This window comes from Prionailurus viverrinus, chromosome A2, assembly GCF_022837055.1.
Source record: "Prionailurus viverrinus isolate Anna chromosome A2, UM_Priviv_1.0, whole genome shotgun sequence".
In the NCBI taxonomy this organism is placed as follows: Eukaryota; Metazoa; Chordata; class Mammalia; order Carnivora; family Felidae; genus Prionailurus; species Prionailurus viverrinus.
The window spans coordinates 85,255,881-85,282,186 of NC_062562.1; the positions used below are offsets into that span (position 1 = coordinate 85,255,881).

The 26,306-nt window shown below is 34.4% G+C and overlaps 1 protein-coding gene and 1 long non-coding RNA gene across 4 annotated transcripts in view; one reads left to right on the forward strand and one right to left on the reverse strand.

The window, feature by feature from the left end:
* The window catches only part of LOC125160703 (uncharacterized), a 30,573-nt gene extending 22,500 nt beyond the window's left edge, over positions 1–8,073 (reverse strand). Inside the window, exon 1 of the long non-coding RNA XR_007150344.1 lies at positions 7,992–8,073. This is a non-coding gene — a long non-coding RNA (uncharacterized LOC125160703). The remainder of the gene's footprint in view (positions 1–7,991) is intronic.
* The window catches only part of CD36 (CD36 molecule), a 53,507-nt gene that overhangs the window by 10,717 nt on the left and 16,484 nt on the right, over positions 1–26,306 (forward strand). For 2 of the 3 annotated variants that reach the window (XM_047849911.1, XM_047849912.1), the window contains exons 2-4: positions 11,594–11,687; positions 12,174–12,379; positions 22,102–22,262. In XM_047849911.1, the coding sequence (XP_047705867.1) occupies positions 12,260–12,379; positions 22,102–22,262 (281 nt within the window). In that variant the 5' untranslated portion in view covers positions 11,594–11,687; positions 12,174–12,259. Of the gene's footprint in view, positions 1–3,907; positions 4,289–11,593; positions 11,688–12,173; positions 12,380–22,101; positions 22,263–26,306 lie in introns of those variants that run through there. The other variant, XM_047849910.1, reaches the window with a different exon arrangement.

A 26,306-nucleotide genomic window follows, 5' to 3' on the forward strand; every position in this document is an offset into this window, starting at 1 on the left:
GTAAACCTAACATGTGATTTGATCTGCAGCTTGAGGGTGTAGATGGACTCTGTATGATGATCCTCTTTGGCAAGAAAGAAAATCAGAAATACAATGACTGTGTGTTACTTACTGAGTTCACAAATCCTGCTGTTACTAATAATGTGATCAGAACTCAGGCCATGTGACCCTTCCTCTAGAACTCTTACGATTCATCTATCATCTGCTTCTCAAATATGTTGCAATATTTGTCATTCAATTTACTTTACTCTTCCTCTTTTACTTCGTAAGTGTTAAATTCCATGAATCAGCTTCTCTAAAAAATACTGTTACAAAGGATTTTGTAAACCATACAAATGCTAAAAGAAGTTTTATTATATTTAATACTTCTGAAGTAAAGAGAGCCTTTGAAAGCATGACACTATATTTAAAAGGAAATTACTGTGAAAGTTAATGGCATACAAGTTTTAAATTGTAGTAATATAATAATACAATGAAAATAGTAAAAAAGATTTTTTTTTTTTGTCAAATGCAGAAGGCTGGTTGGTTCCTTACCAATTAACAAAGAAAGGACAAACAAATTTAAAGAAAAAAAAAAGATGAACAAGGATATTATCACGAGTATTTTAAAATTGAAATGGCCAATATACTTGGGAAAATAGGTTCAACTTCATTCAATTGAATACCAATAAAAAAGTACTTGTTAGAAACTTAAAGTTCAGTATAAAACAGTGTAGACAGGCATTCTCACACATTGTTAGTACACACTAACAATTTCACTTACTGCTGTTTATTGGTGTCCTAGAACAGGTAAACAAAACTATGTATGCATGCAATGATATTGTAATAGCGTCATACAGTGACAGCTGAGAACTACACTTGTGGTGAGCACAGCATAACATAGATGTTGAATCACCATGTCATACACCTGAAACTAACTTTGTGTGTCAGCTATACTCAAAAATTTTAAAAACTACATAGGAATTTTTAGCATTTTTTGGCAAGATCAAAGAACTGGAAATAAAACTATGTCCATTAAATAGGAGATTGGTTATTTAAAAGACAATACACCTGTTAGTATGGAATATTTTTCAATGATGGAAAAAGCACATTAACTCTATCTAAAACATGAGAATATCTCCAACGCACATAATAGGAGAAGAGTCAAGTTTCAGAAAGTATGATTTGGTGTATGAATGATCCCATATACATAAGAATGTAAATTGAAAATTCATAAAACTATAGGGGGTAGGGGAGAATTTTATAATTTTCAATACTTTTTTATTTGTCCATATTAGTTTAATAAAGTCCCTAAAATAAACATTTGCTTAATGGCTAATCATCACCATAGCAAATATTTACTAACTATACATATGAATCCTTTATATTCTCACTGTCAGTCTTTACAACAGATTAGATCCATGGTAACTAAGAGAGGGGAAGTAGTTAGCAACCTTAACACACTTTAGGAAGTGATGAATTCCAAAGCCACACTCTGCTCCATTGACTTTCCAAGCAGATGTTCTTCATCCCAATCAAACCATTGAATATTTGTGGTACAGACAGCCAACATAGTAACGTCTGACTTCTGGCCATTCTCGCTCCGTTTTAGATATTATTATGGTTATGACAGTTGTTGCGTGTGTCCATTTACTTAACCGGTTACCAGCTATGAGCCTGGCCTGCACTCTGGGGATTCAGCAGTGAGCCAACCAAATGTCCCCCTCCTCATGGAGACAACATTCTAGCAGATGCAAAAACAGGACCAAACAGATAGCCCAGTAGATGGCTGATGGTGCTCTGTAATCTGAAGAAAATAAACCAGAAGGGAGAAAAGAATGGAAGGGGCTTGACGTTGAGTGTCTAGTAATCAGGCTCCTGTCAACTGCCCTCACTTAGTTCATATTATGACCTTCTTAGTTAGTTTTGCCCACTTTTTTCCAAAAAAAAGAAAAATAAGAGTAGTCATTGAACTCCCAACCCCCACTCAATACAACCATTGCCCAGTAACATCAGGATTCACTTGTCTGTCTGGGTCCAAACCCTATGTGGTCTCTCGCAAAAGAAAGGTTCCCAAAAAACTGTGTCTAAGCTGACTTCATTATGTTGAAAGTTTTATCCTTCATTATACTAGATGTATGTAGTGCTGCAGTGGATTTACATAAGGCAAGGGGTACTCTCATATAAAATATATCTCTTCAAAATACTGTGGGTATGTAAGCTTTATAAAATGAAAACCTCAACATTCTTTACTCTGAAATGGGTACAGCATTTTTCTGCCTTGTTGTTTAAGGTATATATTTTGCTCAAATCTAGAGAAATGATTGCAGATTTTACTTAGCTGTGCCCTCTCGGGGTATTACCACACGAGACTCAGAAAGCTCCTCAGGAACTGCTGTCTATGGGATTGAACACAGCTGCCTCTGGGAATGTACATTTGATTCTTTGGACTGCTCTTGGGAGTGTGTGACATTTTCCTCTCCAGAGACAGTCAGAGGGTTTGGATGGCATTAGGCTACTGATGAGTGATCCAAGTAAGTTCAGTGTCAACTTAAAGCATGTATTGTGCTTGTATTTTTTCCGAAATGTCTTTCTCTAATAGTGTTCATAATTTCATCATAATTTAATGATCCTTTCAGTATGTTTAAAATATGTTCTTTAAAATAGGTACTATCTGAACTCCTGTGTTGGTGAGCTATTTCTCAATTTTCATACAGGGGGTGGGGGTGTAAGTGTGTTTGAATTAAAGTTGAGAAGAAAATATATCAAAGCAGCTTCAATACAATAAAATAGATGTTTTTAATCGAGATATTCATTAAAATAGCCTTTTTCTACATTTTTTGCTAATACAGCCAATACCAGAGATCACAGTTAGAGAAATCCTCTTTTCAAGCTACCTGAAATCTGTGTAAGTTATTCTTTTAAAATGAGTAGCATAAATCACATGGAAATTGTCCAAGGCCATTTCTACCTGATCCTGACTAAGTGGTATAAAATTTGAAAAAAAAAATCCCAATATATCTAAAGTATTAATATCTAAGTATTAATTTTTAAATAAATGTGTCAGTAAAAATACCTTGGAAAAAGAAAGTAATGCCTGAGGGAAAAAGAGAACTTTGAATCCTTTTCCAGTTGTATTGCACTGCTAACAAATGAAAAGATTCACCACATACTCAGAAGGGGCCACATGACCAATCCAATGATAAGAACTGGTTTAAACATGATCTAATGGACTAAATATATTTCTGCCTGTTATTGTTAGCTTACTTTATTTCAAGTTGACTTTGAGACATTTATTCAGCTGGCCTGTCTGATAGATGACAGTTTAACTGTCTAAAGATTTTGATCTCTCTTACATGATCTTGAGAATTTCTCTGCAAGAATGGGTTCTTGGTATTGAGGGTCTCCCCCCACAGGCTTTTTATTTTTATTAGGTTTTAAAATAATACCTTTATTTTAAAGTAACTTATGTTTATGCTGTTTTTTACATTAAAAGGTCATCTTAGATGTAATCTGTTTAAATGCTGTTTAATAGTTGTATTTTGGCTGAAGAAATTTAAGGGAAATTTAATTTTTTGTTTTTATAGGGATATTTTGCTCTGCTCATGAAACTTCTGTAAAACTAACAGAAAATGATGAACAGTTAAGAATTTCCAGTTAAAACAATATGCTATTTCCTTTTTTAAAGTCGGTTTGTCATCTTTGTTGATAGTATCTCCAATTGTTTTCAAAATTCTTAGTCTTTATGCACGTCAAATTAATGCTGTATAGCTAGGTACATTTTAATTCAACATTATGAAGTTTTGTAAGCTAAGTCATGACAAAGAAGTGATACTGCTAATCCTTCCCAGTTTATAGTTTCCACCCCCAGAACCCTATTCGTCATCTGGAATAATGATTGTGCAGTAAAACAGAATACATAGAGGCAGCGCAGCAAGTCATTTCCTTTTGTTTCTCTGGCCTCTGACTTACTTGGATAGGAGAATGGCCAAAAAAAAAAGTCTGCTGAGTATCTCAGATATAGGGAATGGGTCCTCACCAGACCATAAAAATAGCCCAGTAAAAGCCATCACAGTAGTGTGATATGTGTGGTGTTTTTTTTTTTTTTTTTCTTTCCTAATTCCTCTGGCAACAAACCACATACTGGGATGGGATTTTTTTTTTTTTAAGCATATTTAAACTCACACACTTTATGTAATGAGGATTTCAGTGTAGGGTTTTTCTGCAGAATACCATTTGGTCCTACTAATAACCGTCTGTTCAAATGTTTGAGCATTTGATTGAAAAATCCTTCTTAGCCTTTTTAAAGGTAAGTCATATGTTTTTTTTTTTTTTAACAGAAAAGATTTCTATGTCCCAAATGATAGATGACTCTACTATATAAACCCTCTTAAGAAGTTGTAAAACAGTAACAACAAAAAGCTTGTAACTGTTTTGTTTCTTTTTTTTCCAAGTCATTATTTAAAAATTGGGTTTGTGTTGTTTTCCAAGTTGCTAATCTTTCTACATTTTATGTTAAAAAATATTAAAACCTTGTCTAATGGTCAATGACATTTTATTTTTGATGTTTAAAATCTTATGCCTGCTATAAACCTTTACTTTTTAATATTTAAAAATGAGTTTTAATCCAATTGAAATTGTAAAACTTTCATTGTACACATAGGCTATTTATACCTGATTTTTAAATTAATAATAAAAAATTATCATAAAAACAAATATAATACATTAGTTATAAATGATTTGCCACTCATGGCAATATGCTTTCCAGTATGCAATTAACTACTGAAAAGTAACTAATTACTTTTCAGAGTCATTACTGTGTTTAAATTTTTATCTGAATTGCATTAAGTTTTCGTGAACCTGACTTTGTAACATGGTTAAACATAATATGTATTTTGGATATGTTCTTGATAGGTATTTTTTTCTAATGTAAAAGATACTATAATTACTACTGGGAATGGTAAGTTATATTGCAAGTAATGATTCTAGATTTAATTAGTATAAATTATATAAAATTTGGTGAGAAAATAAAAACCAAAACTAATACTTTTGACTATTTAGGAAGCTTATAAATTTCAGCAAATTATTTCCTTGAATGTTGATACCAAGTTTAAATAAAGGATAAATCACTCTAGAAAAATTACAAGTTTCAAATTAATTACAGTAAGTTAATTCATATATAACTGTAAATGGCATAAATTCTCTGGAGTAAATCTTATACAGTTTCTAGAATCACCAAGAAACATAGTGAAAGATGTTTTAAAAATGTTTGCATGTACTTTTCAGTCCTCTTCTATGTGGTCTTAAGTTAGTAACGTCTTTTGGGTCTAAAATAAACATTGCTTTCAATACTGGCTCACAAAACAACCAAAATGAAATTTTTAAAAAGTTTTGTTATTCAGCGTCCAGTGGTCCATTGGGTTTTATGAGAAAAAATATGAGGAAAATTTTTATTTACTAGAAACACGATTAAACCAAAACAATGATGAATCAAATACACAACCATCAGCTAACAGGTTAGCTCAGGAAGAATATCATAATTACAACTGGAAAACATGTGGGCAGAATGTACTGGAAATTTTAGAATTTCTAATTGCCTCCCTTATTTTTTATGAAAACGTTTGGGCATGTTTACTCCAACACATTTGAATCTTGTGGATTTTTTGTTTCTGAAGGAATTCTGTAACTATATTTTGATTTAATTGTAAGCTGTTTTAGTACACTGGCCCAAGTTATGGCTAAAAGTTTCAAATAGCATCTTCTAAGCTAGCAGATGCCTCTCCATTTGGGTGATACTCTAAGTTCCTATATACATAAATAATAAATAATTTCATCAGATTTTATTGTAATCTATGTGTTTTGCAAATAATCATTCGTGTAAACTATACGTATTTATTAGATTTCTAAAAAACTATTTGACCAATATGAAATAACACTACACCGTATAATAGTAAGAGTAAGGTTGTTCAAAATAATATTTCATGATAACATATCAAAATAACATTTCCTATGATAAGAATTTTATACTAATATCGTTTACTTTTATTTGGCATTCACAACCTTATCTGTTTAAAAAAAAGTTTTTTTTTAATGTTTATTTATTTTTGAGTCAGAGGCAGAGCATGAACAGGGGAGGGGCAGAGAGACAGGGAGACACGGAATCTGAAACAGGCTCCAGGCTCTGAGCTGGCAGCACAGAGCCCGACTTGGGGCTCGAACCCACGAACTGTGAGATCATGACCTGAGCTGAAGTCAGACGCTTAACCAACTGAGCCACCCAGGCGCCCCTTACAACCTTATCTGTTGAGTGATATAGCATTTTAGAGAAAATTAAGCCACAGATAAACTATGCTATTAAGACCCAAAACTGAACCTAAATCACTTGACTTCAAATTCCAAAATCTGAACTATTGTATATCACATGCTATCTTACTGTTTATACTATAATTTGGGGTGGGAAAAAAAAGCATTCCTGTCTGAGGTTCAAGGATCAAGAAGAGCTCTAGACAATCTTATTTAAACCAACATGAATCAAAGAGAATCATTTCAAACCTATAGTAATCCCTGTAATCAAGTACTCCAAAAGACAGGCTTGTTTCTAGAAGGATCCTTAGTATGATACATGAAGTACAATATACTTACTGCTTTAATTTTTTAAGACTACCACCAAGTTTTAAATTGTAATATTTTAAAAGTATAATTTAGTGATGTATCTTATTGTTTCATATTATAGATGTTTATAATTTTGTTCTATTGTGTATTTTTAGCTACACCTATTCTAATATGATAAAAAAAGGACTGTGGTAACTTCAATAAGAAAAGATATGAGAGAACTTCTCATCTAGTTATTTAAGAGTCTTCTGCAGAGCCCTTGAGTCCTGTGAGGATTACTCAGAACCCAAGTGAAGTGTGACACGAAGGGGAAAGGGCCACAGAGTTCCTGCTCCCTTTTATCACAAGAGGTTTTCTGCTTATATGTTGGAATTTCATGTAAAGAATTCTGTCTCTAAACAGAAGTTTATAAAGAACTGACCTAATGGCCTTCTGTTTCCACATGATGAAATGCAACCAGATTTAAATTACTGATTTACACCCATTACAAATAGCTGGGATTTGAATCTGCATCTTACTCATGTCTAGGAAACCATGGCTTTATAAACACACCTAGTTACAGTGTAGGGCCAGAAAGTGAAAAGGAATTTAATTCTGAAAGCTAACTTTCATCATTTATACACAACTTGTTAAATTAATCACCCCTCAAAACTCCAAAAATGGGGTCTGTGGGCAGATACTGTATTTATTAGGTAAAGAAGGCTGTGTATCAAAAGAACAGTGTAATGTGTGTGTGCTTGAAAACAGAAGTGTGTGGTCTGGTTTTCAATTCTAAGAAAATGTGGGGGGAAAGTTCATGGATAGAATAAGAAATCTGAGATACTCACTCATGAGTAAGAAAATGTCATCCTGGCCCTGGCATTCATTTATGGTACAAATACTTTTGTAATCTGAAGCTTTTTCAAGTTTTGCAGTTTACATCCCAGAAAATTTACCTCTGGGTCATGCCTTTTCTGGGTGGAGTTTCCCAAGGAATACAGCTTTAATCACACATGGGAAGAATTACAGATTCTCTAAGAATTTTCTCTGATTTTCTGACCTATTTACTGGAAAGGTTTCTTATAGCTCAGTCTCTCAAGTTTCTACCACCAGGTTTCCAACATAATGGAAAGACATAATGCTCATAAATTCATTCTGGAAACACTCCACTGATTTGGCAACAAAAAAGTAAAGAAAAAAAAGTACCCTTTTTTCCTTCTTTCAAAGATAACCCAAGGGAATAAAATACACTCACAAATTCTACAAAAGGAATAGGATTTATAATCTATAAACTGATAGGATACAGCTGATCTCCCTCTAGGCTCCAGAAAGGTATGTGATAAGTGATATTTTAAAATACGCCTTTTTTTTCTTTTCTCTGCTTTATACAAGTCTCAGCAATTGGTTTTTCTTTACTGTACCTGTGATGATTCTTTGCTTTCTAAATTTATTTACTTGAAACAAGAAGTAAATTATTGCAGATTTCGATGTCTTGTCTATTCCTATGAAGGAGAAATAACAATAATAAAATGCAATCCAAAATTAGCAAGTGAAATAAATTACTATTTTAATATGTAAGGAATTTGTTATTAAGAAAACCAAGTTCACAAGACACAAATTTACAAGCCTTACCAAATTTGAGAGGAGAATGGGGACAAACGACACTTTTTTTTTTTCCCTGAAGATAAACATGGGTGGAAAAACTGGTGAATGTGCTGTAACCTGAACTTTTCTCTTATGTAGTCAGCGTGTGTCTTACATGATGTGTTGGGTCCTCCTTTGCCTAGGTGAATAAAACTAAATTTAATAATATGAAGCATAAAGCTAAGGGAGTAGTTTAATAACATTACTTCATTACTCATGGTTTCAAGGCACTGAAGGATAATGAACCCAAGTAATGTCGCATATCTTACGTATTATTAGGGGAAAAAGTTGGAAACTTACAACAAAGTAACAAAAGTGAGTCAATCAGTTAAAAATTTGAAAGAAATACATAAACGCAGTCTCTCTCAAAACTATTAGTACATGTGTGAAGTGATGTTAGATTAATACTTACAGCTTTGCTTATATATCATCCAGACCAGTGTTATTCCAATAACTAATGGCATGATCAACAGAATAAGTTACTGGATACTTCTTTTTTCTGATGGGCTTGACTCAACAGCAGTGGGATGGATACACTATATCACTTCAGTTTTAAGTTTAAAGCAGACAGAGCCTATGTAGGACCCAGGCATGACCATTACTTGACAGGCCTGGGGCTCAGGGTCCTCAGAAGTCATAATCATGAGTTTCCAGGTTTAGAGAGGGAAGTATTGGACAACATGTGCTGTTGCCTGAGTCCTCCAGTGGACATTCTTGGGACTCTTTGCCCCTTGCAGAAACTTTCCTCTGTAGTACATGGGCTACTTGAATAAAGGAGAATAATTCTGGCAGAAGTCCAATTCACAACTAGGTTATGGCACCTAATCTGGAAAAGGGCAGATAAATGCACAAAATATTTAGCAGCCATAGAATTGTAATTTTTAAATCATTTTATTTCCATGTGTCAGAGTTGCAAATGACATTATAGGAGTGAAGTTTTTTAGTGATATTTATATAGAACATAAAATAATTTTCCAAAAGGGAAATTTAATACTTGAGTGGTTTCTTTTATGTTTTTATTTTGCTAGAGAGAAAAAGAGAAAGCATGAGTGGAGAAGGGACAGAGGGAGAGTGAGAATCCCAAGCACGCTCCTTGCTGTCAGCGCAGGGCCCAACGAGGGTCTTGATCTCACAAACCATGAGATCATGACCTGAGCCGAAATCAAGAGTCAGACGCATAACCAACTGAGCCACCTAGATGCCCCTTCAGTTGCTTTTTAAAAATAGATTCATGAGGGGCTCCTGGGTAGCTCAGTTGGTTAAGGGTCTGACTTTGGTTCAGGTGATGATCTGGTGGGAGTTCGAGTCCTGTGTTGGGCTCTGTGCTGACAGCTGAGAGCCTGGAGCCAGATTCAGATTGTGTCTCTTTCTCTGCCCCCGCCCCCTGCTCACCTGCTCATTCTCTCTCTCTCTCTCTCTCTCTCTCTCTCTCTCTCTCTGTCTCTGTCTCAAAAATGAACATTTAAAAACATTAAAAAAAATAGATTCATGATACCATATAAAGAAAACTGCAATTTGACTCTGGGGATTTCCTTTCCCAATTTTTAATTGGCTTTGCAAAGCCATAGATTTCTACAGAGATTCTCATAGAGCTTCCTCAAAGAAAGGAGTATGTCATGTGGGAGTAGGGAGACCAGGCTGGGAATCAAGGTCACAGGGTTGCCACCACTGTTGTACTCCACAGTCACTCTGCCTGTTGGTCTTCCACATAAGAATCTGAAGAACTGATTCAGCTACTTAAATTAAAAATTGCCGATCTCATCCTAGCATCTTATTTTACACATGAGGAAATTCAAGTCCTAAAAGATGAAGTGATTTTCCCATTGTCATCTGGCAAGAGAGTAGTAGCACATCAATTTTTGGTTTAATCTACTAGTCTACTGGTCTTAACTACACTACGTTATTAGATCCGTGTCTTGATTACTACTTTAGGTATAACTTGTAAATGAGACATAGAGGATGGTGTCTGAAATGATGATTCAGCCAATGATTACTTAATTGGCTCCCTTGGATATGACTATTTGTCCATAGTATACAGACCACCCAGATGGGTAGCATGTTACATGATTTCAGAGGGCAAGGAAAGCTGTTCCTCACGCGCCATCTCCAAACAATTAATACAAAGCAAACACCACTTGCTCAGTGAGATACGGAAGTCCATAGGAAAACCAAATTACTTGTTTAGACAGCTTATAGATGGTCCTTTTACATTGGGAAAAAAACCCCAAAAACGTGTAATATTAATAGTATTCACACTTCTTAGCTGCTAGAACCTCGGTGTGAATGAATTCAGTTTATCCTCCTTTACAGTGGAAGTATCCTAGATAGAAGGCATGGGTAAAGGGAAATCACGAAGATAAGAAAGGGTAAAGAGAAATAAATAAAATTGTCATGGGAAAACTCTGTAACATTTATCTTCACAATATTGAGGAAAAGTCTAATTTTCCTTATTTTCTTAGCTATGCAAGCAATATTCCTGAAAAACTAAACGGTTCTTCCAGTGGAAATAAGTCCTAAGAATATCCTAAGAGTGGCACTTCTGTTGGAACAAAGCTGTGGAGGGAAAATCTGAGACCATAACAAAGTAGAATTTTTGTTATTACATTTACAGTGTTGACAGTAATAATTGGCATGTGACTCTCTTTTTTTATCTATAGTCTCCATTCTGTTGGCATTTATGTTTTCCATGGCCTTGGGCAATAAAGTAGGGAATTTTTGTTTACAAGCTACAAAGCACATTTTGGCTCTTTATCAACGTCAGGTCAGCCCCATTTAAAAAAATACTGTTACAACCAAAATATGAAGGTGTTCTAAAATCCTAGAAGTAATAAATTTTTATTAACTTTGTTAAAATAGAATCCACTCATTTCATTAATCATTTTCTTTCAATCTTTATGAAGTAGCCACATACTGTATAGAAAGATATCAAAAATAAGACTGAATAGTGGAAATACACACTGGCACAAATTAGTTGATTTTAACAGAATTGGTGTGAATCAAATGTTCATGATGACAAAATAAATAATGTTGCAGTTTCATATGTAAAAATAAAACAAAAACAAAAAAACCCTGTGAGACTAGTAGCAAAGAAATGCCTATCATTAAACATCCTTTACATTCATTATGTATCTTCTTTAAATTCTTCCCACCTTTAGTGTATTCAAAAGCCAATTATTAACAATGAAATTGAAAGTACATTCTTTAAAATATTTGTTTTTAACACTATAAAAAAATTCAGGTATGAGCTCAGTATTCATGAAAGATTTTTTTTAATAGTGATTATAATTTTGGTGTTATTAGACAATATTCTGGTATTAATTTACTGACAATGTATTTTCCCACTGTAACCATGTTTATTTGTTTTGTTTTGTTTTAACAGATAGCTTACAAATGATTAGAAGAATTAATTCTTTCTGAGACTCCTCAGATGATTTCCTATAAAATTTGTATCTTGCTGTATACTTGTGAATAAGGTATAGTAAAGACACCGTCTATTACCATACTTGCTTAGCATTGAACAGAGAAGACATGGGTCAGGAAACCTCCAGTTTGCAGGAGAACTCCAGGCAAGATGTGGGTGGCTGTGCTTGAGTGGAGAAGCCAGATAAAGAGCGAAGATGCATCTAAGTGTCCTGGGCTGAGGGTAGGTAGATGAGGGAGAAAGTACAGTAAGCAAGTTCTCCTTAGATAAGATTTCAGTGTTAATCATCCATAGGAAGAAAATTTTAAAAGAGGGGAATTTTAAAGAAATACTCTATATGACAATGTTCTTTATTTCTTCCACTGGTAAATAGTGAAAAGAAAGAAAGGAGAGGACGTAACCTAGAAAGTCAGTTTCATCAAACAAAAATTATTTATTCATAACCGGCTAAATGCTTGTTCAGTTGTGTTTTCTCTGTACTTTGATCTTCTTGTACTGGTATTTAAGCTTCTGTTTTATGATCTCTTTCTAATACTAGGACCAGACCTCTGGAAATCACCTAATCAGACCTGGGAGTTTGAAAGAAGCAGGTGCTGAACCTTAATTTCTCCCCCGATTAAGAAAATGGGCTGTGACCGAAACTGTGGGCTCATCGCTGGTGCTGTCATTGGTGCAGTCCTGGCCGTGTTTGGAGGCATTCTGATGCCAGTCGGAGACATGCTTATTGAGAGGACAATCAAAAAGGTACAAGTATTCTAAAGGATACTTCTTGTCATTCATTTCTTGTCATTTGTATTTCGTGGTAACTGGTAACTTTGTATCTTTAATACAAAGGTGATTATGAGCCATTACAACTTCACACAGTTGAGAAATGTTAAAAGCATAATGTACTTTTAACATGAATGCATCACTATCTTAAGTATAATATCCAAATTCTCATCAAAGGTGTTTAGAAGTGTACAAGTTAGTAGAAATAATTGTTTTTCATTGTGCCTAAGGACTATATTGATGAGCTTTTGAACGAGAAATAAGTATGTGTATTTTGTGTATTATATATAAATTTAAAATTGTGTTTAATAATGAAACAGGAATCTTTGGTAAGGCTGGTATAATTTTTTTATTTGGTAAACTGTTGATTTTATAATATATGTAATAACATAATATTGTTTTATAAACATTCCTATTTATAAACATTTATACTGATTCTGCCAAAATACTTCCGGAAATGTTATATAGGACAAATGTCAGCATAAATGAAATGAGTTGACTGTAGTTTTAACAAAAACTAGAGTGGTTCAATAGCCAGGCTTTGCACAACAAAGTAGAGTTCATCTTCCACTTTCCTTCCTTCTATTGTGCTTCACACTCACCGACTTGAACTGAGAGAGAGTAGGAAGACTAGAATAAGAAGCAGATTTGCTGAAGTCCTAAATCAGTGGGTGGCAAATTGAATCAGCTTCAGGAGTTTGAAGACAGGGTTTAAAAAAAAAAAAAAAAAGTGACGCTTCTAAGAACATTCCAAGAACAAGATAACATAAGAACAGGGATAACTGTGAACTTTGAGAGTGTGTATCCTGCCCCAGGGCTAGTATGCTCAGGTTTTTTACACATAATCCTACCCAAGTAAAACCTATCTGAGTGCTGGCCTCAGCTCTCAGCCTGCTTAGATGTCAATGCCCTGGCAGAGACAGAGAGACAGATAGATAGACAGATAGATAGACAGATAGATAGATAGACAGATAGACAGATAGATAGGAACCATTACCTCAATAACATCCTATTGTCCTATCTTTGATACTAAGACATTAATACACACACACACACACACACACACACACACACATATATATATATATATATATACACACATACATACACATATATATGTATTTACTCAATAATAACATAAGCATTTTTATCTTTCGCTAACAGATTGTAAATCTTCAACCCCATGCATTTAACTTTAAAAATATATTGTAGGGGCACCTGGGTGGCTCAGTTGGTTAGGCAACTGTCTTTGGCTCAGGTCATGATCTCATAGTTCATGAGTTTGAGCCCCACATCAGGCTGTCTGCTGTCAGCGCCGAGACTGCTTTTGATCCTCTGCCCCACCCCCCTCTGCCTCTCCCCAGCTCTACTTGCTTAGCATTTGACAGAGATGACATGGGTCCACGTACCTTCAGTTTACAGGAAAACTCCAGGCAGGATATGGGGGGCTGTGCTTGGGTTGAGAAGCCAGATAAAGGGAGAAGATGCATACAGATATTTTTATTTATATATATATTATATATATATAATATATAAATAATATAGATTTATATATTATGTATGTTTATATATTATTTATATATACATAAATATAAATATAGATAGAAATTGAATGTCATCCCCTCCCTTGGAATGTCCAGTTTTGTTGCTATTATTCATGATACAGTTCAACAGAGACAGGCAGATGCTGGTGAGGTGGGGCTTATGTAACCATGTGAGTTGGAGCTCCATTGCACAGCACTCTTCCTATTCTATAAATTCTGCTTCCCTTCTGGGCTTTCTGTGGAGAAAGAACAGATACATTATCTGTACTAACACTCAGGCTATAATTTATCTTCTGGAAAAGTCTCCAGAATGGAAATTCCCAATAATCTCCCACTACACAGCATTTTAGACTGTTTTTTTCCAACACACAGATGGTGTCCAGTAGTTGAATATTGTTCACTTATCTTTTTCTTCTTCATTCAACAGTATTAGTACGGATAGTTTTTCTGTTCAATCATGTGCAAAGATTGATACGGATTCTGTTCAATCATGTGCAAAGATTTGTACGGATAGTTTTTCTGTTCAATCATGTGCAAAGATTTTAACTGTCTAATGTATATCTCTAACTTCATAATAGTTGTTCATGAGGAAATAAGAGTTTTGAGATGTCAAAAAATTTACTTTTATATAGTGACAGAGAGTAAAATAATTTTTTTACTTCAACAAATATAAAATGTAACCAGGGGAAAGCATAGTATACCAAAACATAAAGAACCATGAAACTAGGGTATTATATGGGAATTTGCTATTTAAAAAGAGAAGTCTCAAAACATTTGATCACTTCCGAAACGTGAAACTGTTGGATTTTCAAAAAGGATAAGACTTTGGAAGTTCAAAAGAGGGCTGTAATAAAGGCATCAGAGGGCTGAAGAATATTATAGGAAAAGGTGTGAAATGCAACTAAGTGCTGTAAAAAGGGAAGGAAGAACATATCAAATGTGCCCAGAATATGGGATCTACAAAAGAGATGATTAGAAAAACAACATGGGGTAAAATATATGAAGCTTTGAACATCAGGAAGAAGAATATTTAATTGGCCATGTGACAGGCAGTAGTGGTTGGTGGATCTTTCCTGGTAGGTGTAAGAGATAACAAAACCTGCATTTAACGATTCATATCACATGGCTTCCATTTATTTAGTGCTGTGAAGAGCTTCATAAATACTAATTCATTTAATCTTTGCAGATATCTATGAGATCCTCTTATCGTACCCACTTTAGTCACAAGACCTTAAATCTACTTGCCAATTCATGTGGCCAAAAGGAGTCAGTTCCCAAACCTAGACAATCTGAAGGCAGAGACTAGATGATACACAGTCTTGTGCAGTATGATCCTACAATAAAAAGAGTTGGAGAGACCAAAAACAGGAGAACAGGGGGCACGTGGGTGGCTCAGTCGGTTAAGCATCCAACTTGTGGTTTCAGCTCTGATCATCATCTCACGGTTCATGAGTTTGAGCCCCACATTGGGTTCTACACTAACAGTGCAAAGCCTGCTTGGGATCCTCTCTCTTACTCTTTCTCTGACCTTCCCCACTCACACACTTGCTCTCTCTCTCTCAAAATAAATAAACATTAAAAAAAAGAGTTTAAACAAAAAACAGGAAAACGAGGGAAAACTATGCAGGACATGGCCATTTTCAAGGAGAATTTAAGATTCCCTTTTAGAAAGATCTTTGCACAATCTGCACATTACGTAACAAAGGCACTCTGGGCTAGTGTGGTGGAGTACCCAGAAAAAAATGGGTGATGGAGGGTAATGGCAGTTTGGATATGGAACTAAATTAGGAGGGAGGGTAAAAACACTTCAAGATGTCCAGTTGAATTACTGGGAGAGATGTATATCTTAGGATAATAAAAGAGGTTTTATGAGTGTTTTGACGTGAACATCAGTATTTCAAAGGTCAGTACTCAGATTGGTTTGATCATTGATCTAGAGATTACAGATAAAACTAAACAATCTATTTGCTATCTAGATGGCTTGAACGTCAAGACAAAAAAAAAAGCAGAGAGATTACTATAGGTTTTATACATAATTCGAGGTATAAAAACAAAAAAATGATTTTATGAATGAAGAAATAAAAACAGAAGAGTGTAATTACTTTGGAGTTTAATATAAGGCTAGTGCTCAAAGAAAGAGAAAATGCTCTAAGGCAGATGAAAATTCAGGAAATAATGATTAGGACATGGTTACTAATGTTCTTGAAAATATAAATTCAGTAGGGTAGGGTAATAAAGAGAGGTATGCAACAAAGAAATAGAGTGCTTTCTCTTCTTGTTTTTGAAGTAAGAGTTATCTGTGCAATCTTATACAAGACAAAAGGGGATGGTATGGATCTAGACCCTAGAAGGAGGAAGAGGCACAAAACAGATTTAAGGAAGAATGAGTTTCCAAAAATATTAAATGATAGTTTATATTGTATGCCTGCCACATATCTATAGCCTAAAACTAATCACCAGAACCTCTCCAATGGTCAGAATCTGTGATACATTTAAAACTAAGCCTGGTTTTGCTCTCAGATTTCCATATAGTCATGTTGATCTTATCAACTTTAGTCCTATAAAGATGCTGGGATTTGTTCTTTCTTTATACAGGGTATTTCTTTTTTCTTTAGTTTACAAAACTGTTCTAAAAGTAAGTTTGGAATATATATCTTTTTGAAATACAGTTGGAGTCAAATCTCTGAATTATGTGTAAACCCAAAGAGCCAAATCATTTGGGGTAAAGCTGTTATTTTACAAATAAAGAATAATTTTAGTACCAGTCAGTTTTTGCCACTGAAACTCACTGAAGATTACTTTCTTCATTTAATTGACTAACAGCAAATTGGGAAAGTTATTACCTATATACAAGCACCTTTTAAAACTATTAAGTTGCTTAATTAAAAAAAAAGATCAGGGGGCGCCTGGGTGGCGCAGTCGGTTAAGCGTCCGACTTCAGCCAGGTCACGATCTCGCGGTCTGTGAGTTAGAGCCCCGCGTCAGGCTCTGGGCTGATGGCTCAGAGCCTGGAGCCTGTTTCCGATTCTGTGTCTCCCTCTCTCTCTGCCCCTCCCCCGTTCATGCTCTGTCTCTCTCTGTCCCCAAAATAAATAAACGTTGAAAAAAAAAAATTAAAAAAAAAAAAGATCAGAAAATCATCCCATAGTTATCTCATTCATAAAGCAAAGCTGGGACTCTATGATATCTTCCAGTTCTAAAAGAGATAGCACCCTGAAACTGGCATTTAAAATGGTCTAAAATGGTCCAGAAAATTTATTTCTTTCATATATATATATACACATATATATATATATATACACACATATATATGTATATATATATATATAATGTGTGTATATATATACACATATATGTAAACAACATTAACAATAAATAACAATATTTATTAACAATAAACATTAAAAAAATATATATAATGTGTGTATAGTGTGTACGAATATACAGATGTATATATACACATCTATACATATACACATGCATTCATTTTACTCTTAATTTTTAAGGGATGTTTTCTAGGGACCTCATGCTTTTTATGGATTACAGCTGAGAACTTTCTTACCAGTACTTTTGACTATGATTCCTAACAGATAAGAGTGGAGCCAACAGATTTATGCAACCTTATGTAGATAAGCAAAGTCAGTGGCATTAGCTTCCACAAATATAGAAACTGGCACAGCACTTTGGAAAAAGGTCAAAGTCCTGCCACTGTTTATAAAAGATAATTTATCACTTGACACTGTTAATATTACTTGATGAATGTTTAATGAATATTGTATAACAGTAGGAATTTTAAATAAATTTTAATTTCCCTATGATATTAAGTATAGAACACCAAGAAGGAAATTAAAGCTCTTTCTTTCCTCCTAAAAGACTAATGTTAAATTATACATCATTTCTTTGCACACTTCCTGAAAAGAATAATCCTTTAGTAACTTGTAAGACATGCTTTCAGATAAAATAAGTTGAAATAATTAGTTGTTTATTAAAATAGCCAATATTGGACTCAATAGTCCATATTTTAATAATATAAATTAACATTTATATTGCTTCAATAATATATGCTTATTGTATTTCCAGATATGAAAAAATAATTTGTATAAATTATGCTAATGATAATATATGAGAACATAAGCATGAACATGAAACAGTCCAAAGTAAATTTTAAATTAAAATAGAGGCATAAAAATGAATTAAACACTACATACATTAGCATTTAATTGCAATAATAAAATTACTTAAAAAGGGTTTCAAGAAATAGCAGGTAAGCATATATAATTTTTCCCCCAGTCCAATTTTTATTGACATATCAACATAATTTACTACTCAAGCCAAATGCAGAATCTCCCATATTAAGTTCTTACATAAATTTTGGAGGCTAATGACCTGGGTTTCAGAAACATTAAATCCAATCAGTTTCCCCAAATTGGTGTTTTAACTGATGACTTGATAATCTGAGACTGAAGTCATTTTTTGACTCTCAGCACAGCTGCCACTAATATTGTAATTCAGTCTCCGTGAGCATGCACACGCAAGCATGCATGCACACATATGCCCATGTACATAATACAAACTTTTTTGAATGTGGGGAAATGGTTTGTAACTGGTCCTAACCAGAACAAATTGTGGTAGTAACTGGAAAGGCTGAAGACTCTTTTCAATATGAAGAAACACAGTGCAGAACATTTTAAGGAAGTTTTGATGTCACTGCAGTGAAAATAAATGTAAAAATGATTAAATCATTTAAAGAAAAAGAAGTGTCACCGTATACTACATGAGTTATTGCCACATGACTGGGTTAGACATCTCCATTTACTCTGGAGAGTAAATATTAGAGTTCTTCCTCCAAAGAGTAGATAGGATTTGTATAATAGCCAACATTCACTGAATGCTAGCTCTGTGCTAACACTGTTCTAAGTGCTCACATTTATTAATCTCTATAAGAAGCTAGGAGGCTATATATTCAATTAAACCATATTCAACTCATGTTGAGTTTCAAAATACTAATCTCATGTGGTTCAACCTAATATTATTATTATCCCTATTTTACAAATGAGGAAAGTGAGGTATAAAAAAATTAAATAACCTGCCCAAGTTTAATGGTTACCATGGCACCCAACTGGGGATTAAACCCATAGGATCTAGTTTCATTCTTAAACACTTTACTCTGTACCCGGAGGGAAGAAGCCACTCTATATGTTCAGCGTAGGGATAGGATAAGGAAATGTAACTCATAGGTTAAAATCTGCTACACATGATCCTGTCTATTAGTACTTTACAAGATCCTTGAGAAATGGGACAACATATTTTCCACATTGGTACTCTATCTACTCCACCCATGGGAAGTTATCAAGGACATTTTAATAATTACCCTAAAGTTGCCAGTGGTGGTGATGGGCACTGTTTTCCTGAAAAAGCAATAATCTAGTGAGTATGTAACAAAGTAGAAGATACTACTATTCCAAACTTCTGCTTTCACATTAATGTAACAAAATAGAAGTTTCAAAGGCCAATAGTTTTCAACCCAGCTGGAGACCATGCCATAAGAGTGTCATTAGTCTGGAATCTAGTCAGCACTGGGACTAGTCTACACGCTTAAAGTCAGGGACAGATACTGATGTAGACATCAGCCAAATGAGAGGATTTTGAATTATATTGTTTTTTCATGTGCTCATTTATCAGCTTTGTACTTCTAACTTAGTGAAAGGTTTGCAAGATTGGCTAGCTAGTGCAAATCCAACTTAACTTTAAGGCCTTTTAAGTTCACAAATGATGTAAAATCCTTTGCTCCTTTTAAAATTAAGGAAACTTGTGGCTTGATTTAGTCTTGGTACTCAAGGAGTGGCTAGCCAATTTTCTAATATATAGAGTAGTCTTAGGATCAGAAGAAATGCATTCCTATTTTGACTGCTTCAATGTTTTTCTCTTTGGCTCTGAACAAACGATGGCATTATGAAACTATGCAAGATTGGAGTAAAAAGACCTGATTTCTCTATTACCTGCTACAAAGTTGTCCTATAACATTGACTAATCATCTGTTTTTCTTAGGACTCATTTCTACCTCTGAATAAATAGCGATGGGGTTAGATGACTCTAACTCTAACAGCTAATAATTCAATGCATTCATTTCAACTTTTTGCGTTTCATCTTTGCCATTTAAAAAATATCTCTAGATCAACAAATAAGGCAAAGTGTTTCCTGGCCTTTAGAAGAAAGGCATGATGCACTTCTAGTCGTTTGATGTTAAATGCACACACATTAGAGTTAGGGAGGTTTTCTGCCCTGCCAAGTATCTTCCATCACTTTTCCTTTTCAATTCTGTAAACATTTATTGAGTTTATTGCATTAAGAACTAACGTAAAATGTGTGCCTTAAGAGGTGTATGATAAATAATTGATATTGCATTGTCCTTAAGATTTGTATACTGCAAAGGTAGTAATGTGTAAGTTTGTCTGTATCTTCCCCTCATAAAATCTCTTGAAATTGGTAAATTAACATAGCTTTCAGCTTCAACGATCTCATCAAACATATTCACATGCTTGATCTGCATGTAACTCTGTCTTAATATGGAGCTTGTTACTGTTGGAAATAAGACTTTTGGGGAACTAATAAACAGTTTTTCAAGGACAGTTGGTCATAAAAAGTAATGGTCTAACATCAACATGAGCACAACAGTGAACCCAGTGAAAATGCATTGCAACAGCACAGGATTTTGTAATAGCATTTCAGCTTGGTTCCCTGTTCATCTCTAAGGAATTTCCTTATTCTCTGGATTAAGCAATAAGTAACATATCCTGAAGATATGAAACTTAATCTTACTTCTACCAACTAAGTGCAGAGGTGACAGGAAAACTAAAAGACTGTAATAGCATGGTATGAAAGAGGACTAGTCTAAGAGTCAGAGACTAGGATTTTCATCACAGTTCTGCTACTATTTGCCTGGGTTACCCATGGGCCAGCCACCTGGTTCCTCAGAGCCTCAGTGTTCTCTCCTAGAAAATATGATATTGTTCAATGTCCTTTCCTGACTCATCATTCTATGAATTGATGCTTCCAGGTGAAGGAAACAAATAGATCAGATTGTTCCTGTATTCATAGATCTGTTGGGATTCATTTTCTGTGAAATACTTTTCTTCCTCTTCCTCAAGCACAAAGGTAGAGCTTTCCATTCTAGGCATTCTTCCCAAGGTGCTTAATTGGGAATACTGCCTGCTACCAAATCACCTTTGTTTGCTCTAGTTACTATAGCCTTATAGACTTTGGGCTAAGAGAGTGAAAGCCGGGGAAGGAAACTGGGAGATCATCTATAACCACCTCTTTTATAGATAATGATATTGACCCTGAATGGTTTGGTGACTTTCCATCCAGTTCCACAGCATCTAAAGCAAGGGAACACGTTTCTAACATGAGGTTTTGTGATTACCTCATTGACATTTTTTCCCACTTGTTTATCTTTACTACATGGCGCATTGGTGATTTTTAACGAATTCCACAAAATAATAATAGGATAATTTCCTCATTTCATCCTTTTATTGTGTAAGTAATAACTTTAATAATAACATTAGACTGTTGTAGCTTCTGGAAACATGTCTTATTTAGTTGTCACATATATACTAAGTTAGGGATTGAGAAGGATTTTGAAGAGAAGAAGTCAAATTTGTGTTTTTCACCAAGAAATTTTTTTAAATTTAATAAATGTTAAGTGATCATCTTCTGAAGTGTCCAACTTTTGAAGAAAAGTTAAAGCTTTCAATACCACCAGATTTTTCTCTCTTTTTTCTGTTTTGTCTCATCAATCTGAGGACAGCAGAGAAGTTAATGTTCAACCTGGTAGGAACTTTGTTAGGTTTAATAAAATTTGCTTAATAAGTTATAACTGTTGCAATATAGGGTCACTCTAAAGCTTGCCAATGGTTGGCCTTACATCAACATCCATGTCTGCAATATTATACCCTGATTCCCTTTGTAAAAGGTTGACAAAAAGAGGTTGCTATAGTAATTTTTTGAAAACATTTCTGTTGCAACTGTGTGCCAAGGTTCTCATGAAGAAGGTACTTGAGCTTAGTCCTTGCCTTGGCTAACAAAGTTATAAACTCCCAGAGGCGCCCATATTTAATACAGAGAAATAACACAAACTTGTTTTCTTTTTCATAGGAGGTTGTACTCGAGGAAGGTACCATTGCTTATCAAAATTGGGTTAAAACAGGCACAGAAGTTTACAGACAGTTTTGGATCTATGATGTGCAAAACCCACAGGAAGTGGTAGCTAACAGCAGCAAAATTAAAGTTAAACAAAGAGGTCCTTACACGTACAGGTGAGTCCTCACAAATAAGTGGCATTCTTTCCTTGACCATACATATTTCTGAAAAACTTCCACTTGAAAAATGCCATTGTTTTCAGATGTACTTCTTCCTGTTTCCCAGTAAAATATCATGAAATATTTTGTTTCTGCCTATATGGAATCCTGATTTAAGGATTTAATGATTATAAGAAATAGAGATTTTATTATAAATTTAGCAGTATCAGATAACCACCCTACATTTAAGAAGTCACAGGTGTTTTACACTTATGACATATATTCTCAACAACTCTGACATATGCATGCATAATAGAAAAAATCTTATCAGAATTTTAAGAACCAGTATTTTAAGATCCTAAAATTGCATACATTTTATCAGTTATTCTCAAAGTGTGGTTCCCAACCTGACAGCAACAGCCTCACCTATTCTGAGAATCTACAGATTTTCCCAGATCAAATGAATCAGAGACTCTTGGGTTGGAGCCCAGCAATGAGTTTTACAAATCCTCTGGGTGATTCCAGTACTTACTCAATTTTGAGAACCACAGCATTAAACTGATTTTATGTAACCGCAGTACCTGCTAAGGATTTCTAGAAACTAACTTCCAAGTCATATGGGTGTTTATATTGATTCAGTGGCTTCATTCTTATATTTTTTCCAGAACTGAGACCAAAATGCTATGCCTTTCTCTTATATACCCTAATAGTTTAACACAATTCTAAATGGAATATTCGGGTATTAGAACTAGAGGGGAATGATTAGCTAGGACTTTTCAGTTTGTATACTAAAAAACTGACACCAAGGGATATGTAGTGATTGTTTATGTTTACACAGACCTAAGAGATGGTACCTCCTAGATTTTTGTATGTATTTTTATTTCTTATTTAAATTATATACTATGTGTTTTCTCCAACTATCGAAGTAACACAAGGGGGGACTGAGGTGCTAAAAGCACTAACTGTAACCAAGGATTAGATTTATGATATCCATGTGGGAACACCATTAAGTCCTGCTGTATCATTTGTTATACAAATGTGTGATTTTCCCCCAAGGATAATTACAACTGGTTACTTACTTTGATCAGTTCTTATCACAAAATTACATATTTATTATGATTTCATATAATTCATAGTTTTAATATCTGTTTTAGATAGTCTATATAGTTTCTTTTCCATGCATTAATATATTTTTAGATTGACTACTCACACACAAAATATAATAAAATAACAGTAGTTGTGAAGGTAGTGGCTGCTGCCATAGTATGTGATATATAAGCTACAGAGGGCCTTGGTGCCTTTTCTGTCCTAGTAATTGTCCCCAAGTCTCCTGTCTCTGTGCATATGTCTGTGACTATTCACAGTACTGTTGAAGAACACTTGGTTTTCATTGTTAAAAAAAAAAAAAAAAAGGAAAATGTTTTTTTCATGGTCTTAAAGTTACCATGTTATTATCAAAAACTTATATGAGGTGTGCATGGGTGGCTCAGTTTGTTAAGTGTTTGATTCTTGATCATGGCTTCATGGCTCAGGTCATGATCTCTGAGTCATGCAATCAAACCCAGTTACCGGCTTAACACAGAGCACAGAGCCTGCTTGAGATTCTTGCTCTCTCCCTCTCTCTCTGCTCCTCCCCTGCTTGTGCTCTCTCTTTCAAAATAAACAAGTAAACTTAAAAAAAAAAAAGCCTATGCGAGTATCTTACTCCAAAAAAATTGTTAAGAAATAATAATCTAAGAAAAATTGTTTAAAAAATTATAACTTGACTGAACTGCATGCGTGTGAGGAAACTGAATAGTTGTTAGAATTTGAGAACTCTTTCACTTTTATTTTGCAGGGGTATTTTTTTTATTTTTAAATATATTCCTTGAGATATGTAGAAACAAACAATACTGAATCTAGCCCTAGAGAGCTAAAACATAGTTACTTTTTAGAGACTTTAACCTATCTCTCTAAGGGACAAAAGGGTTAGTTTAGATTTACTTGGAGAAGCAATGAGGGGAAGGTTGAATTAGGGAAGTGGGATTTGCAGCTAAAGTTTATAAACAATAAATCCCATTTATATAACAATGTTAAAGGGAATTCTAAACTAGGGTTCATCTTAAGATGTCACCAAAATGGAGTCATTAGTGTCTGTTTGGATACCTTAAATAATAAGAAAATAATTGATTACCTTTCAGAAAAAGTTAATAATTTCATACTCTTCCTAACAGCTAATAAGTTTTACTGAACCTGCCTCCCTATAAATTATACCCTGAATACATTTGAAATTGGAAGTGTAGGAGGATGTCCCTCTTCAAACACAACCACAGCTTATTTGGCTGATGTCTGTTAAAGTGAGTTCACTGAAATTTTGACAAGGTACAGCATTGGTCAAAGCATGAAATTGCCTGGATTGAGATCTTAATTATACATATTGTAAATTACGTGGTCTCTATGAAGACACATTAATTCCTTGAGAATATTCTCAGGTCCAAAATTAATCTTTTATTTAAAAAAAAAAATTAGGGGCGCCTGGGTGGCGCAGTCGGTTAAGCATCTGACTTCAGCCAGGTCACGATCTCGCGGTCCGTGAGTTCGAGCCCCACGTCGGGCTCTGGGCTGATGGCTCAGAGCCTGGAGCCTGTTTCCGATTCTGTGTCTCCCTCTCTCTCTGCCCCTCCCCCGTTCATGCTCTGTCTCTCTCTGTCCCAAAAATAAATAAAAAACGTTGAAAAAAAAAATTTAATGTTTATTTAATCTTGAGAGAGAGAGACAGTGTGAGTGGAAGAGGGGCAGAGAGAGAGAGGGAGACACATAATCTGAAACAGGCTCCAGACTCTGAGCTGTCAGCACAGAGCCCGACGACATGGGGCTTCATGAACTATGAAATCATGACCTGAGCCTAAGTCAGAGGCTTAACTGACTGAGCCGCTCAGGCACCCCTCATCTTTTATTTTTTTAAGTTACTTGGCTTTGGCAGGAGTACAAAGAAAGCAATTTGGGGCAAAGTCTAAGGCAAATTTCTCCCTTTTACCTCATTAGCCAACACTTTCCAAAATCTGTGTACATTTTAATTTTTAAACAAAAGAATTGAGCGATTATGTTCTGCTTCTAAAAGTATTTTCTAAACACAGGCCTCAGTTAAAAGATTTTTCTCTTAGTGCCATCTACTGGTATAATGTTGTAAGTACAACTTAAGTAAATTGGAATCTGGGTAACATTTTGCTATTGTTTCAATTATTTTACATACATAAATTTTGCTAAAAATTAAAGTGCTTCAATTTTAAATGCTAATAGTAGGTTCTCTAATTTAAAATACAATTATATAAGAAAAACTAGAAGTTGACTAGTAACAGACTGTCTTGGGTGCTCTTTCATATTTGTATATTCCTGGTATGTCTACAGTACTTCAAGAAGAATAAATAATAAAGCTTTGATGGCATTATATTAAAAATAAATTTTCTATAGTACTGTGAACTCTTTTAAAATAATGTGAGCCATTAACTAATTTGTTTATTCATGCAAAAAATTATTTATCATGAACTCAATATGTGCCAGGCACTCTGCCTGTGGATGCAAAACACTCATAATCCCTACCCTACAGGAATTTACAACTTTATTACACCGGAGTGAAATGTTGTTCCTTGTACATGGGTTTTCAGTCTTTACTTTAGCTATCTATTCATCTCATGTATGGACATTCACATATATGATAGTGAAATGAATGGTATATACCTCATTTTGTCTCAATAAACATCTTGTATTTGGAAAAGATTTTTCTTCATAATAATGAAGATTATTCATTCACCCTTCCCCATGTTCCTAAAAGGTATTTGGTACTTATAAGCCTAGAGATTTTACAGCCAGGAGCTTAGAACTAATAAGTATTTAATATACGGCAGGAATGGTGAAGGGAATTGACCTGTAAAATGGAAATTATATTCCATTAGTTATCTTTCATTCTCATTAAAGTACTAGAAATATGAAAAAGCCAGTGCTGAATACGCTATGTACTTAGAACATTCTTTCTCATTTAAGAAAATGTACTCTTAATATTCCCCTACTGAAACCTTTCTAACT